The sequence below is a fragment of the Dermacentor andersoni genome, chromosome 4, assembly GCF_023375885.2.
Source record: "Dermacentor andersoni chromosome 4, qqDerAnde1_hic_scaffold, whole genome shotgun sequence".
Classification (NCBI taxonomy): domain Eukaryota; kingdom Metazoa; phylum Arthropoda; class Arachnida; order Ixodida; family Ixodidae; genus Dermacentor; species Dermacentor andersoni.
In genome coordinates this window covers 15,118,975-15,136,583 of record NC_092817.1, presented here as the reverse complement: position 1 = coordinate 15,136,583, position 17,609 = coordinate 15,118,975, and the positions used below count along the sequence as shown (strand labels likewise).

The 17,609-nt window shown below is 45.3% G+C and overlaps 1 protein-coding gene across 1 annotated transcript in view; it reads left to right on the top strand.

Annotated features, from left to right (window-relative positions):
- Positions 1-1,713: 1,713 nt before the first annotated feature.
- Positions 1,714-17,609, top strand: part of LOC126536052 (uncharacterized) — a 28,878-nt gene continuing 12,982 nt past the window's right edge. The window contains exons 1-4 of the mRNA XM_072287504.1: positions 1,714-2,039; positions 2,784-2,867; positions 4,928-4,975; positions 6,507-6,548. Coding sequence (XP_072143605.1) covers positions 1,894-2,039; positions 2,784-2,867; positions 4,928-4,975; positions 6,507-6,548 — 320 coding nt within the window. The 5' untranslated portion in view covers positions 1,714-1,893. The remainder of the gene's footprint in view (positions 2,040-2,783; positions 2,868-4,927; positions 4,976-6,506; positions 6,549-17,609) is intronic.

Here is a 17,609-nt window from a genome sequence, read left to right as displayed (position 1 = left end):
GTCTACACTCTATGACTTTATCGTAGGGATGTTGGTGCAGCTATTGTGGGGTTTATAATTGAATCGGGATGATCTCCTTATCTGACTTCATTCTTTCATCTTTTCAAAATTTCTCATTAGTGTTTCTCTTTAGGTTCTAATTGTTTTCCCAACTGACCCGATTCCTGGCCAATCCTTTGTAGTGGGTGTGAGCCATTCGTGGAAGAAAACCAACCAACCAACAAAAATGGGACCAGAGCATGCATTGAGCCAGGAGCACTGAGCTGCATAGAAGTGAAAATAACGTCGGTAACAGATTGTTGTAGGTGCCTACAGAGGAAGTTAATAAGTGTGGAGAAAGAAGTCGAGTAAGCCAACAATGGGATCGCAGCATGCATAGAAGGAGAAACACTGAGCTACATAGCCGTGATGAGGTAGAAGTGAAGTGAATATGTTTCAGGAAACATCAAAGAAAGCTTCGCTTAGCATCGATTGCCCCCATGTGTGGAATCCGTCTATTTCCTTTGTTTCCTTTTAATTATCCTTGCCACTTACAGTCTGCTTCTTGGCCGGTCTCCTGTAACGTGCATGCGTCACTGCTTAGGAAGGAAAACAAGCTGTCAGTGTAGCAATTAGAATCGCTCTGTTTTAATGTATTCTTATACAATTCTCATTTTTCCTTTTTTTTTTGCACCTCCCCAACCTTCATAGCCAAACGCCACCTTTTAGGGCAATCGCGCGTAGTAGGTAAGCACCATTTTCGAAGGAGAAAACATGGATGTGCAACCTCGATGGTCATATTACTAGCATTCGTACACATCTCGCTGTTGCAAAAGGTATGGTATGGCATGGTATTCCTTATGCGATGGCGCACACCCACTGTGGGGGATTGGCCAAGATTTGGATGAAATTAGGCTATATTTATTAAAAACTAAAATTGGTAAAACTAACTGGAGGAAATGAACAAAAATAAAATGTTTAAGAATTCAAGACAATCTCTTTGTAGCAATTATAAAATCCTCCACGGTTGAGCAAATATCCCTGTGGCACTTTCCAAGAGAGGAGGCAACTATCTATAAAATTAAAAACCCGAGTGCGGAACAGTGGGAGAGTATGCTTTCCAGCGTAAGCTTGAACGGCCAAAAGCGCCTAGTAGAGCGAGCTCGCGGGTTGGCCATACTCAGTGGAGCCTTGCACTAGGGCACCAACCCTGTGATTGCAGACAGAAGAATCCATCAGAAGATGGAAGAGGCCGTCTGAAGCCGCGAAGATCTCTTTTCTAGAGCCCAATAAATGTTTTCCGATCCGATCCGATCCGATCCTAGCGAAAGGATATTTATAATTGAAAAGCTCAAACCAAGCTGTGTAAATCTTGATTGTAGATTTTTTCTTAAAGAAGTGAAACGGCGGCAGAATATGAAAAAATGATCTATTGTTTCATCTTCTCCACAGACTGGGCACAGAGGGGAGGGCACCAGACCAGCCCTGTGTTGCAAAAGGTACAGTCATCGTCGTCGTCGTCGTCGTCGTCGTTGTTGTTGTTGTTTACATGGCTCGTACCCACGAGGAGGTGATTGACCATGGCCATGCCTTAGAAACTGCAAAATAACTTTATATTTTCGCTGAATTGATAGAAACTAATATCAATATGCAAGAAACGCCACATACGCAATTTAATAGCGAACAGACTCAGCCATTTTAGTCATGCAATGAGATGAAAAGGATGAAGAAAGATAGCTAGTTCTCGACAAGACAGTTAATTACAATTTGATTTAGTCCTCTTAGCACCTGTCTGCATTTTTTTAATGCCTCACTGGTAACCATCCTCACTCGTACCTTAATACTCTGATATGCAGATTGGTGAAAATCCTCTGTAGTGGGTAAGCACCATCGTAGGTTAACAAGAACAAGAACATGGCCTCGACCGCCCAGTCTGCACAGGACCTGAAGGAACAGAATGTGCCCCGGCGGAGCCGCCGGAAAGCCGGGAGGAGCCGCTCCATGACAGGCAGTCGCTCCAACTGCTCCGTCTCCGACTCACTCAGTCTGGAGGAACCCAAGTGAGTAAAGACACCCGCACTCCGGGGTCATGGCCTCATTTCAATGTCCCCGCTCAAGGTCACCAAAAGCTCGACTGTGCGTGTAGCGGTCCAACGTTAGCGTCTTTTGCTGAGCGCGCCGTTGTACCTCTGGACGAGCAAGTTGCCCACTTGGCCGGTTTTTCCTTCACGATGCCGGCTGCTGGTTTGGCCTACACACCCGCGCGCCATTTGCTGATTTCCCGGCTCTACCTTAATCAGCAAATCGCAAATAAATAATGCTCCTTAACAGCTGAATCGCAGGCGCTCTTTCAGGCGTTCACGCATAGCAGGCTATTGAATAGTGACAAACAAATTCCTTCGCAATTCCTTAAACTTTCCTTAAAACATCGTATGTAGTGCTGTCGTCGAGACTTCCACGTAGTGATGTGTTGTTCATGGACGATGACGTCACTTATGAATAAGTTAATTGCAACAGCACGAAAATGTTTATGCGTAACAAATTGCGTGCAATGCCTTGGAATCTTGGAATAAATTTTATTCCTGTATTGCTAGTACTAAGCGTATAGCCACATTGTTTTGTTTGTTTTCCTGGTGTTTCTTATATAAAGTACATTTTACAAGGCCTCCCCTTCTCCCTTCCTTTCTTCTTGGTGCCGGTTTTTTGTCTCTATTGCAATGCTGACACTGTTTATTTCTTCCTCTTTGGTATAAGCGCTTACTTCTAACCGAAACATCTATTTTTTTTTTTCACCCATACCACAGCGAGCAGAGTTACATCAAGGAAGGTCTGCCACAAAACACACGAATCAAAGTATGCCACAAAAGGACGCAGTACAACATCTTCCAGTGAGTATGCGGAGTTTGTCCCATATATATTATATTGGCACGTGTACTTGTTTATCTTTATCGGGTGACCACGTTTCACCTCCTAACAAATGTTATCGCACAGCGCAGGACGCGCCTGCATGTATCGGGAAGTTCCTCTAACGTTATCGGTGGTTCTATCCGCTCTCTGTTGTCATCGAACATTATGTAATCTGATTTTATCGCGCGACACGAATGGTGTAGAACTTTCTGGAAGACACGCGGGCACCAGCGATTACTCTGGAACCTTCGATGACTGATGTATAAAAGCCGACGCGCTCACCGATATCGCTGTGCTTTGAGTGTAGCCTATTTTTGAGGGCACAGGTTTGCTCAATAAAACACCACTTTCGCCCTTCACAGTATTGCTGCATTCTTCACCGTCACTACCACGTGACAATATATAGCTCTGGGTGTAGTGTTTATAGCTATGCAGCTATAAATTTCTTACGACATTTTCTGTTAAACTTACTATCCTTACTTCATATATTTCTGAGAGTTTGGTCCACTCTAACATTGAAATGCAGTGTACTAAACTTCTTCGTACTACTTTGTGTCCGAATGAGCATATGCGCGAGTATGTGTCCACATGAGTGTTCGTATATCTTAAACTTAGCTGTCGGAAATTCAACTGGGGGATCACTAACGCTCTATGCGCCATTCATGCCGCAATATGTTGAGCGTTAGATGGAATACGTGTGCAGAAATTGGCAGTAAAAATAGTGGCTGACATATTAATAAATGAACTGAATCTGTGTGACCAAGTCCACGGGCAGCTGCTACATAAGGACTGCCTGTGTTGCTGGTTGCTCTTCGCGATACAGGCCTTTTCTCGTGGATAAAAAGATCGCTCATCCGCCAGCGTTGTATCGCTAACCTTCAAACGGACTTCAACCCCGAAACGTCGGTAACAATGAGTACCGCTCGTTATACAGGGACAAAGGAAGCAACGCCGTTTCCTCCTGGGGCTAGTTTCTGCCACATTATCTACGCACGTCCGCTCCAACTGACACGCAAACTTACGCCCGCTCTGTCAACCGCGTATCACAAGTGATAGGGGGGTGATAAGTAAGTCCACATTTGAATCAATGCGCCGAAGCATGGATGACGGCGACTACATAGACAGCACACAAACGTTCGCAGCTGAAAGTTTTGTAATGGTTCACAATGCAAGCGAGTTACTAATGATAATACGTCTTTGCTACAAGATATTACAAAGTACAGAACATCTACGCTTCAAGTCTGGTGCGCAGCAAGATCAAATGTATCGGAACTGAGTGCACCTGCGGGCGATTATACAGAATATAGACAATCAGATAGTGATTGCAGAGAGCAACTTTACTGAGTCGGAAGCATGACAAGACCTCGCTTAGAGGTGTTTGCCATATAAAGAACTAAGAGCAAAACACACTGATCCTGATTTAATTCATAAGCAGAACGTTTGGACAGCTTGGAATGCATTTCTAGCGCCACTTTTAGTAAAAGCACCATACACGCTGCTGGCGCCGTTTTGACAACCCCGTAATCAGCTAAAAAAAAGGGGGCTTACATGTCCTCTGAAGCTGTGGCCAAAGCGTAGTGTCGTTCACCGAGTCACCGTCCACGATATCCACCTAAACAGAGGTTTGCTGAGCCGCATCGGGGCGTCATGTTTATCCGTTGTGAACACCGAGGCAATGGGGGCAGCCGAGGCAAGCAATGGACGCGTCACAGCATGATCAAACATGGCGGCGTCCACGGGATCGCCGTGAAAAGCGCGTATAGGGAGAGCTTGGCACGTGCCGGGCGATGCGTGAGCAAAGAAGTGTGTAGAATAATTAGACTCGTTTTGTGAAATTACAAACATAGAGTAAATTGTACATTGTAGCTTTAGGGGTCTACAGCAGACCATCGTTTCAGAACCATACTGGGCCCATCTATATGAAACCTTGTAGGAATAAAGTGCATCGTAGCAGTAACACGAACCAGAAATACCAAGGTTGTAAATTATTTTGGAGGCGCATTCCAGTAAAATACGCATATGTGTTTTCACGCCGGTACAGGTCGCCGATATCCCCTGAAGAGTCCTCCAATGCACCAGACCCGTACGAGTAAGTCGGCGTAAGACATCTGTCAAACCTATCAGCTTTTTTTATTAGCATGACCCTGTCCTCTTCTTTCAAGTGTCCCTTTTCTTTTTTACTTCGTTCTTCTGCATTTATTTTTATTTGTATTTTAATTTTTCCCTGTAGCTTTAGCAACCGCGTGTACACCACGATTTCTATTCACGGCCGCTTAAGCAAAAAACGCACTATAGTGCGCCTGCGTGGACACGTGTACATTCGCTAGACTCGAAGTCTTCCTTTTGTCTTCCTCTGAAGGTATGTCCTAGCACTTTTTGGGCATGCTAAATATGTGTTCCTGTGTGCGTCAAATGTCATTGTTTCCATGCGTATCACCTGAGCTGCGTGGCATATACCATCAAGAGCGATTCCAGCCTTTCGGCAGCCGCGTTTCGATGTGCGCGAAATGCGAAAACACCCGTGTACTTAGATTTAGGTGCTCGTTAAAGAACCCCAGGCGGTTGAAATTATTTCCGAGTCCCCCACTACGGCGCGCCCCATAATCCGATCGTGGTTTTGGCGCGTAAAACCCGATATTTAATTTAATTTATTCCAGCCTTTAAGGCACATTTGCGTTAACATCTCAGTCAAACATAGCGCATCCACTGACAGCAGAAAGAATACGCGCTGTCACGTTAAAGTGACGGCCCGTTCTTTGTCACGGCTCTTGAAAATTCCCGCTACCGTTCATCTTACCTGTTCAAGCTATACCAGTGCAAGCACACGTTCAGATCAAGGCGTGATTTATCAAAATAATCAAGCGACACGAAAGTGGCACGGTCAACGGCGATGCAGAGCAAGCGCGAGCAACATTCTTCGACCACGTATTTTGCGTCCGTCCGTGTATGTCACTGCATCAGGAATAGATGGTTGTCCTCTGGATGCCTCGAAACACAACGAGGGAGCAGAACATTGGGAAAGGCGGACATGCAATACGCTATGGAATATACATATAGAGCAGCAGGCTTAAAAACAAGCACATGCCTAAAGCCTAATGGACAGAGGCACGATGTTCATTAGGCTTTACACGTGAACTTCTCATGTGAACTGCTCTTAACGAAGTGCCTTTCAAAAATAAGAGCTGTTGTCTTTAATTTATTTTTTATTTTTGGCAGTTTTTCAGTTCTATATGTGAAAAAATTTGAATTCGATGTATTTGTTATCACCATGGACAGTATACCAGAGCCTTCGTCCGGAGCCATTCACCTCAATGAATAAATAAATAAACCAACCTTAAACGTGAATCAACTTCCTTCTTTGCCCAGTAGACGACTGCGATGTAGTCCTGGTGTCATCATGTACACATAGGGCCTCATTTGATTACAGAATCTGTCAAGGCATGAACAGACGTCATTTGCTGGGTGAATAGAACGGCGTTGCCGCCTATAGCCTCTCCCCGACGCAAAGTTCCTAACGTCGCATGCGACAAAGTGTCGCATATTGGACCACACTTGTGCTTACAACAGCTGCACCTGCAGTCTGAGATGTCAGAATGCTCCCCCCCCCTTTCTTTTAACAGATATTCCGAAGAAATCGTGATGCAAGGAGCCAAGACATCAACGTAAGTGTGCGCCTTCATGGATTCGTATTCACAGAAGTATCTCACACTATAATTGCTCGTAAAATAAATTCCAGCCAGTCCTGACTCTGGACATATTATGAGCGAAGGCGGTCGTCCAATGGCTAAAAAAACCTTACGAACGAAAAGCTTCGTGCATTTACCCTTTGCTTATTTATTTATTTATTTATTTATTTATTTATTTATTTATTTATTTATTTATTTATTTTGAGAGCATCATTGCATTCGGTGCATCACGAGAAACACGTCTTTCCTTTTCGAAATGCAATACTTGCAACCCTCTTCCTTTTACCGTAAGATATGAAATCGGGGAATAGGCTGTCAGGCGAAATTATAAATTAGTTCAGCGTCGACGAGTTTATTGCGATTAGTTGTACCTTACCACAGGTCGTTCTCAGAAAAGTCATGTTCTTTTGGCTATGTCCTGAAAGTTTGCATATTGTGATGTCCGTGGTTCCCCGTTGTGTGGTTTAGAGACTGTTTGACAGAGGTTCGCATATTGTGATACATGAGCTAACCTTTTCAGTTTCTGTTGAGCCCTTTTCCAAACTGTAATCGGGGGTTGTAAGTGTTGTTGTTCTTTCTTGTATTCAACCGCGTTATTTCTAAATCAGCACCAACATGTATGTGCTCCTCCAGAATGAGCTTGTTGACATCTTACTGCAAGCTTAAACCTATAAAAATATAGGTTGTTGAGAAATTTATTAATTGCGCCAGCTGACGCAAATAAGATACGGAAGACTCAACGAAAGAAAGAACAAATCTTTATTTTTTGCGTTCCTCAGCTGTTACGCTTACTAAATTATTCAGTGATGAACATTGAACAGCTAGCGCAACTCACAACTTGCAACATTTGGTGCGCTTAAGAAATATCTGCGATTTGTCCTATTCCCGTGGAACTGGTGAGCTATGCAATCGCAAGAAACCAAACGTAAAACCTCAGCTCTCTGTCAACTCAAACTGATGAATACCATCGCGCCTTAGAAATAGATATCAAGCTGCGCATAGAATACGAAGTATTAGAGCAACTGAACCACGCGCCATCACCGGACCTGAGCGACCAGACAAGCCTAAGCCTCACTTTTTTGTCCGTCTACCTGACAATATGAAATACATCTTTTTTAAAATGAACCTTTCTTTTCCTCCTCTCCCAACTTTCCGGGCGCTGATCAGGCTGTTATGGTCTTGCTCGCATGCGCCACTGGGTTTCTTGCAGCACCCCTAGATGGCGCTCACCTCCGCAGCAGCGTTCCCAGTTTGTGAGTGTCGCACGTGCTGTGCTTGCTTTCCTATGCAACAAAAATGCAGGCGCTGGGCTGTGGAGGTCGCGTTCTGGGCTGTAATAGTGTAAACATTACAATCGTCCATAGCCTGAAAAGAGCGCTCGGAACTGGCGTCTCAACAGCGTGCTGGCCACGTATGCAGCAGGAGCACGCCAACACGCGCCAGCAAAGTGGCTCCAAAGCGTGCACTCAGCGTCGAGGACAGCCAGGCCCGAAAGAAGCGTCGCGCGGAACAGAAGCGTATTCGCTACGCAGCGAAACTTGGTGCAGACCGCGAATGTACGCTGGCTCGAAGACGTGAGCCAAGCCAACGAAGCGTGGTGGCCATGAAAGGCGACGAGCGTCGGGAGCACTGCGACCAGAAGCGAGAAACGCAACAAGGCGTGGCGGCCATGGAAGACAAGGAGCTTGGTGAGCACCACGACCAGAAGCGACAAGGAGAACATTAGTTATCGTCAATGAAGGCAAACAGCATCAAAAGCTTCGCTTACACCGATTCCCACAGTGCGTGAGGACCGCATATGTTTCCTGTTTCCTTGATACCTAACTTTGAGGGTCAGTCTCTAAATCACGATGCTAATATCGACGTTTAACAAGCGTCAACAAGTGGCTTCATTTTCTTTACTTTTGGGCTGCGGGCACCATGCAAAAGATGGCAAAGGACGACCGAACAGATGGCAATGACGATTAGGTGTTACATATGTGTGACGCGTATATGTTACAAAGTGCGTGTTACTCATAAGAATCTTGCACAACAAGGTTTTCTCGCTGGTAAACATCACCGTGTCACTCTGGGCTTACAAAGGGCGCCGCTTCCGTATAAGCTAATCTTCAATTTTGGAACAGGTAATCCCATTCCGGAGCAAAAGTGCGCACAAAATGCCAGAACTCGAAAATGCCCTGAAAATGTTTGCTCAAGAACATCGCCCCGTGAGTACGTATAACACAGATATGCGCGTAGGACACGTGTCGCCAACGCACGTGAACGTCTCTGTGGGCGACCCTTGTTATGCCGACACGAACTGTGCTTTGTTCCGTTTGCCCTGAACAAATCCTATTTGGCGGCGCAGTTCCAGAAAGGAAAGAATCGATTGCCTTTCAATGAAATCTCGAACAAGCTTCCTGCAGCCAGTTGTTATGTTTCTTCCAGTATCCCCGTCCTCTTTCTTCAATGTTTTTTGACGCTCTTCTCTTCGTATCATCAAATCCCATCGCCTCCCTCAGCGCTTATACTATTTGTATTTTTGAGAGCACGCGTGCACCGTGCACAAAGCCAGAGCTCAACCAACAAGATGGTTAACATGACATCTCAAGCACACAAGGGAAAAGTCGATCTCAACATCATATGATAGAAAAGCCGCGCCGGCGTCGCTGGCGGAGACGTGCTTTCAGCCGCCGTACGGAGTTTCGAAACGCCCATGGGAAGACAAATCTTCTTTACCGGGACACTCGGCAAGCGATGATGCCCCCTTTCGAGCAGCCCCGCCCTACCTGCAGCTTCCTCCCCCCCCCCCCCCCCCCCCGTTGCCGCTTCCACCTTCCACAGCGATCTCTTCTTGGAAACGTTGCAGCGCGAGGCTGCGACACTTCTCCCGAGACTCAACACTCGAGGCTTTCACGTTGCAGCCCTTTCAAGGGGCTTGTCCATGTGTTCGTGAGGCGAGGCAAGGACAACGTGCTCCTACACTTTTTTACAATTTATTTATTGCGTATTTGTCAGCTCACTCTCTCGTTCGCCTTTTGAACGCTGTTTTCGGCCGATGCCTTCCGTTGGACCGTGCCCACTGGTCTTTCGCAAGTGCGTCCTGTAAAAAGGCCGATAAGGGTCCTTGGCGAGACTTCAGGCACTCAAGCCTTTCCGTCCATAGCTACCGTATTGCGTTACCATTTCTCTGGCACTATCTTCTTTTCGCACGCGTGTCTTCCAGCAAAGCTTCGTTTAAAATGTTTCCCGGGCTCCTTCGAATGTTGTACTGGTTTTCATCAGCGTGTCAAATGTAGCCTAGAGCCACTCTGCCACCTGAATCTTCAACCTTTCACCGCCCTGTTTCTTCCTATCCACTTAAGTTTTCTCCTGATCATTAGAATGTTGTTCTTAATTAACTCCTACCTTAGTGAAAGGAAACGTGGAGGGCACCCGCGGTGTACTACGACTGTTACCCTTTCACATTCGTCAGACACATCAGGGCCCGTATTCACAGAAAGCTCTTACAATAGCACGTGCTGGTGGGCAAGTTGGTTATGCATGATTGCAACGAAGGCGCCAAATAAAACAACGGACGAAGAAAGGAGACACGAGGCAACCACATAGGCGCCTACGTGGTTGTCTCGTGTCTCCTTTCTTCGTCCGTTGTTTTATTTGACGCCTTCGTTGTAATCTTACAATAGAGTTGTTTGTAAGAATAGATTCCAGCCAATCCTGACACTGGACAATATATATTAATTGTTGCGAGGCGGAGACAAGCCCGAATGTTGTTAATGCAAGGCGAATGCTGAGGGCACCAGCTGACACTAGAACGTGGCGGCCGAAGCGTCCCAGTAACAACAACACTTCTTCGTCATCGTCTCCTGTCTGCACGTCCTGTTCTGCACTGCGACACTATTATTAGCGAAAGTGACCAGCCAAGGGCAAAGAGCGCTTACGACAGAGAAGCTTTATAATTTTGGCTTCAGGTCCTCGACAACTCAGCGAGCGGGACAACCATGAAGCATAAGGTCATTATGACCCTCACGACATGGTCGTATTATGTTTCTAATGTGTATCTTATGCGCAGGCTGCGTCGTATAGATCTCGCTGACAGGCGTGCAACCGCCGTGATAGTCACGTGACAGCAGCGAAGGTCTCGTGTTTTTTCTAACTTTTGGAGAACATCCAAGGAAACTCCAGGCGCTTTTTCAAGGCCACGTAGTTGGTACAACACCAATTATGCTAGATTCAACAAGAAAGTCAAATTTAAGTGGAAGCTACACAGCTGACATCAGCCAATTAGGAGCTACGAGAGATACCGTACTAGAAGGCTTTGGCTTGGTTGTGGCCACCGTAAGCTTGTCTAACGTATATGGCCAATAAAGATACAAACTGAGCTCAATGTTAAGAGTGGCGCAGTCGAGGATGGCAGAGGACTAGGTGGTGCGATGAAACTAGGAAATTAGGAAGCGCATAGCACGGTAATCAGCTGGTGTAAAACAGAGGTAATTGGAGATCTTTTGGAGATGTCTTTGTCCAGCAGTGGGAACAATAAGCATGATTATTATGGTGATCATGATCGCTATAAAAAATATGATATGACAATATATCTTACAATCTCGTAAGCAAACGTGTTTCATATGTGTTCTCACTTGACCATATGAGATTTTCGTTTTCGTTAGATTTCAGCACGCACAATCGACGAGGGCACAAAGGAAAGGATTGCGCGGCTAAAATCTACAAGAAAATAAATGCGCCTCAACTCGCCCAACTTCTCGTTCTACTGCACTTCCCACGACATCTTTTCTATACAGGGTGATCATTTTTAAGTCTTATGGATAACATAATTTTAGTCCTCTAGCTGTGTTACTCAGAGAGGAGGACATTACTTGAACAATAAATCGAGAAGTATATTCATCTAATTAACAAACTCTACTAATATCTTTTGAATTAATCACTTTAGAGCAAATATACAAATTTATTGTAGCCGGTGAGCTTGCAAGGCGAATCCTCCTGGTATGAATTTCCAGAATGACGCCAGTTTAGAGATATTCGCCATCCAACTTGCCCTAAAACTGCACTTCTACTGCTTACTTCTTTAACAAAACACTCTTCTGTTCCCTGAAGAACAAAATTAACTGGAACGCCCGTGTATTCTGTTCCACACATCGGGAAATAGTATCTCGAAACTGGTGTCATCATGGAAATTCAGGTGGATACGTCTTGCAAGTTCACCGGCTACAGTTCGTAACTTGCAATATGTACCATAAATAAGTTAATCAAGAATGTAATTAGTACATTTTTGTTAATTCGTTAGATATGTGTTACGATTTCTTGTGCTATTCAGGTGCGCCTCTTCGAAAAATCCACCTCAAGAACAACAAGTATGCTGTGTGCCACAGGCGATATTTAAAGCTCCATAAAACTTGAAAATGGTCATCCTGTATATAGATAGACGTGCACTCATAGCACAGGACAAGAGAGCTTTCGAATTCGAGGCCCCATCGCAAAGCGGCCAACGCGGCCGAAAATCGAATCATCGGCGTCGTTCTTGGCAGCAAAACGACGCTGAGTCGCTGCAATGAAGAATACAGGTGATCATCTGAGAGTCCGCCGTAGTGCACTTTTCCTTAGCCACCGCGGCTGCGCGGCACTACATTCGACGTCAGACATGTGTCGGGACAAACCACCTTTTATTTGTTGCCTCGCTCTGCGGCATGTCCCTAGATGCAAAAAGAAAGCGAAATTATGCAGAACCAACGCGCATGTTGGCACAGCGAAGTTATCGTGAAGCGTTTATAATTAAATGGTCTATTAAATGCGATGTGTAGAACTGTCTCTATTTTCAATTTTCGCAATGTGTAGTCTCGTTCAATATTTATGTGCAACACTGGGGACAAGTGTGTCGTTTGCTTATATTTTACGCACTACGCCGTTCACAAGCTGTGCCGAAACGCGCACCAGTCCAGGCGGCTACACACCGATGTCACGAGGACCAATGCGATGCTTGATTCTTGTCGGCCGAAGAGCGGTGGGGAGAGAGCACTGTTTCTTGGGCAAGTTGGAACAGTATACTGTGGCGGAATGCGTTTTTAAGGCAGGGACAGAGTAACGCACAGAAATAAACGAAAAAGTTAGAAGCGCTCCCGTTTGTTTCTGTGCCTCACTCTGTCCCTGTTATAAAAGCGCGCCCCGCCACGCTATGGAGAGGTCTATGCAGAGTCAAAAATTAATTAAGCTCCATAGTGTGTTGCATGCCTAAACCATAATGTCATTATGAGGCACGCCGTAACGGGGAACTCCGGATTAATTTTGATGACCACCTGAAGTCCTTCAAAAGGCATCCAAATCTAAGTACACGAGCGTTCTTGCATTTCGCCTCCATCGAAATGCTGCGAACTGAAGCCGCGACCTCGTGCTCAGCAGCGCAACGCCATAGCCAGCGCGGCAGGTACACGGGGAGTGTAACGACACGTGTGCGCAGTATACCCCTTGGATACAGCAGCACGTACTCGTTCTAGTTTAGGCAAAAGAACAGATAAACAGCTCTGAGGCTCGCCGGGACGGGAACGTTATGGCGTCCCGTGTTCGCAGTCTCCACAGTGCACAGCCACTCCTTCGCACTTTTTCTCGCTGCTGTCAGTGACGCGCTGTCGTTTAAAGAAGGATGCGGCTTGGCAGAGCGTTGCGCAGTTGGATTTGCGTGTTTCACGAAGAGTTAAAATGCGCTCCACACAGGCAATAACAGCTGCGCACGGAGGACTGTAAGGCATGTTGTTGGTAGAAGTGCGCGGCTCGCTGCCTGTCGGGGAGACAGTCGGGTGTCGTTCGTGCATGATTTCAGGCGCAAACAATAAAGCGGTCAGCAGAACGGCTGCTACAGTAGCGGCTTGACGGGGTAGCCTCTCATATTGTACTGTTTACACTAATACTTCAGCTGGCATACTAGGCGCCCGCCCGCACTGGCAGAGCTTTCGCACAACGCCTTTCAGCACATACTCTCAGCAATGACGTCGAGTTCGACGTCACAGAATCAGCCCGGGGTTTATTGTGAAAGAGGAGCACCGCACTTCGACAGACAGCCTTCTGGGTCAACAGTCCATCGTTTTGCGCCAATGCCAAAAGGCAGACCATCGAATTAAGTTCCACCGCCAAAAATACTGGACACTGAAAAGTTCAGTACACGTGTACTCTTTGGTCTTTAACTGCTGTTTTATATAAGCAAGCAGGAGAACCTAGTGCGCTCCAGTATCCTTGCTGTTCTTGTTTTTTGCTGCTGCTATTGGTTACTTTCTTAAAACTTACTTTTCTTATTTGTCTTTTTTTAATGCTGAAGTAGTTTGGGCTCTGTATTCGAGCTTACTCAGTTCAACAATGCTCTAAATATTCCTCAGATAATTACTCGGGCCCGTATTCACAAAACATTTCTCACGATTGAACTTTCGTATAAGAGAACACGAGAGCTGATTGTGATGCCGAACATATGATTATCAAAGGCGGCTTGCCATTCGCAAACAGCAGTTACAAACAAAAAGCTTTGCGAATTTGGCCCCAGTGTTTACATGTGTACGCAGTTGCATCGATAAGTATGATTTTCGACTGATTATATATTCTGCAGTTTTCTCAGTTATCATTAGGCTGCGCAAACAACAGATTTCGTAACGCTATGCACCTTCTTTTTTCATTGCGCGGCCTGCGAAAAGGATAGCAAAATTTCCGACCATTTGAATCAAATCTCTGCCGTGCCTGTTGATCAAAGCACAGCTTTGTACCTAACTCCGAATCACAGCAGATCGTTACCAGAGCTGTCACAGCCCTCGCATATTTTAAACAATATTCTCGCAGCATACGCTTCTTGCGGCCTTTAATTTGTTTGGTTCTTCGACGCGCGATTTCCTTAGAATTTCATTATTGTGTCCCTCGCGTTGGTTGTATTCGCTGGCAAATCAATTTCTGCGGCGCTCCTGAGAGACCCGAACAGCATCAGTAGTAAACCTATAGGCTGCACATTTATCGGCCAAGGTTGATTGTGAAATCGAACATGCACAGCGCTGGAGCATATCGTACGCGCGTCTTCCACTCGCGGACGCCTTGTCCCTTCGACGCAATCAACGAGCGTGCTCTGTGATTTTGCTACGACAGAGGTTCTCAATTAAGTCTGTAACACTGAAGAACGCAGTTCGCCGAAACACGTGCACTCAATCAAGGCAAAAAGCTTTTATCTCTCTTTTCTTTTATATTCATTCGTTTTTTTGTTGGGGGGGGGGGGGGGGGTCTCATGCATGAAGGGTACGAACGTTCTTAGAACAGCAGTAGGCACACAGGAGTAAACAAAGTGTGTTTTCCTGCGGCTCACACGTTCGCTATATTGCGCTGATTTTGCTCGACAGTTATCCAGCAAATGTTTACGCAAACTCGAGCATGCAGGCGTGTATGCTCGATTTGTAGACAATACTCTGTTATAAGGAATTCAGTGGAGACGATCACATCATTTCTTGGGGCACAGACGGATATGAGTTGACAATTCAGTAAAAAATTAACGGATGGTTCTTTTTTTTTTTCGCCCGTATCTAAAGGGTACCCCCCTTGATTCTATGAAAGGCTCTCGAGCAGTTTCTCCAACAGTAAATAATGCGTCCTCTATTAAAGAAAGATCTACATTATCAGTACCATCATTCATTATGACCACATGGTGTCTACATGAATATATAAGAGTTTTCATACAGGAATTCATATGATGATATGGGGTTGGACATTGGATATGGGGTTGGACATGCATGGTACTGCATGCGAGTAAACGAATAAACTATCACAGTAATCTGCCACAAGTGTGTAATCAACATGGCCATGCCCTCCACTCAACGATCACTCCCAAGACTGAGCAGATCGTATCGCAATGCCAAGAGAAACGATCCATCTATTCGGTTCTTATCTTAATGAGACATACAACCAATTTTCAAGCATTCCTTATCTCTTTCTTTTTCTTTTTTGGCGCGGTGGAAAGCCTACTATCTGAAGTATCTATACCCTCAACAGTTCGTCCGGGAACATGTCGGGAAATTTTTAAAACATAATTTTTTGATCTGCGGTATCTTCTACTTTCTGTGTTCAGATGCCGGCAACAGTGATAACTGATATCGATGGAGACAGAGACTAAGCAATTCGAAACACATGGACATTAGGCGGCGCAATAGCTGTTGCATCAAACGCTGAGATTGAGGCCTAAGAACAGCTGCAACAACTTTTTATTACTGTAGAGATGTCACGTGCGCTTTTCTATTCTGCGAAATTTCCTGCTGGCGACAGAATAAAACACGACATCCTTCACGTCATAACCTTCGAGATTAGTTCCTGTTACTCAAAGTCATCTCAGAGGCAACCGTCGCTGCCCATGTGTCCGACCAATGGACGAAAAGATAAAGTCGACTGACGCGGGCTGCGGCGCAGGTTGCACCGCTAGTGCGGTCGTCGCGAAAACCCGCTGTCGGCTGGCGTGTCGGCCCCTCGTAGCGATACAGTTGGTGCGGTGCAGTGGCTGGTTTTATACTTGCGAGAAGCTTGTGAGACGTCGGTTAATGGCACCGCCTCCCTGCGCGCTGACCGTGAAACCTTTCCATAAAACTGTTTGCAGATCACAAACACACAGACAAATACAGATAGTGTGCAATAATAGGAAATTACTATTTCTGTGTCATTGTATATATATATCTATAGCATCTAAAACCAAATGAGGCCCGTACATTTATTTAGAAATGGGCATGATTTCCTGGGCATGATGACACGTTTCGCCGCAGATTGTCGCCCCCCGTCATTTTTGTCTGGGTTTCAGTGCCGATTTAGAAATATAATTCATTATTTAAGGAATAAAATATTATTCTTCATATCATTGCGAGTCACAATCTTTCCATAGGCACAATAATCTCAAGACACATTCTGGACGGTTGTCGGCCCTTTAAGATTGAGACACTGCAGCCATAGCCAACAGACGCAGGACCGAATTGATTGATTGATTGATTGATTGATTGATTGATTGATTGATTGATTGATTGATTGATTGATTGATTGATTGATTGATTGATTGATTGATTGATTGATTGATTGATTCATTCATTCATTCATTCATTCATTCATTCATTCATTCATTCATTCATTGAAACCGAAATATATAATACACCTCAGTCGAAAACTCCCGATTAATGTTTACCGTATGCAGTGGCTATTTAACGCAAAGCCCACACGTAACTACAGAAGCGTTCTTGTATTTCGCCGCCATCGAATTGTGGACGCTGCAGCGTCGTCTCGAACCCGCATACCCTCGTGCTCAAAATCAGAACGCCACGCGCATTGAGCCTAGGGACGCCGACCATGTAGCGGGGCCACTCTGTGGCTTCCAAACTCTATTGCAGCAATTAAAAGTTTTCACCACCACCACCACCACCACGTGGGGACCGGAACAAGGCGGACGCTGGACGTGTCCTCTTGGTCACTTGTCTTAGTACTGTATCCTTTGGCGCCATAGTTACAATGTCTCATACAATGGCGCATATGTGCGAAGTGGTATGCATCCAAGAGACGCGATCATTTGCACGAGTTCATTCCTGATTGGCTAACACCAGCTCAGCTCTCACTGTCATTGCGAAACGGATCATAGTTCATCTTGACGGAATAGAAGCGCAATAACAAAACTACGAACGACGAAGAAAAACATATTCACGACAAGCGCTTCCATCGCAACTAATGTGTTCTATTCCGAGTACAATATAATGGAACAAATCTATAAATTATAGAAGTATATAGCGCCAGCTGACCACAAATGTTTTGAGAGCATAAAATCTGCGAGAAAAAAATTGTTTTCTCGCTGTTTCAACTGTCAGCCTAGAATTTAAAGAAGACATATAGTTGTCGTATACGTAGCTGGAGGTTTTGATTTGAGGAAATATGCATGGGCAGTAAAAAAACTTCGTGTAGGTGGTTCTGCTCCGAAATCTTTTGCGGCTAGGGTTACGTTGACCAATTAGGCTTCCTCGCAGTTATTTTATAGATTTTATTTAAAGATAATTTACAGGGCCCTTT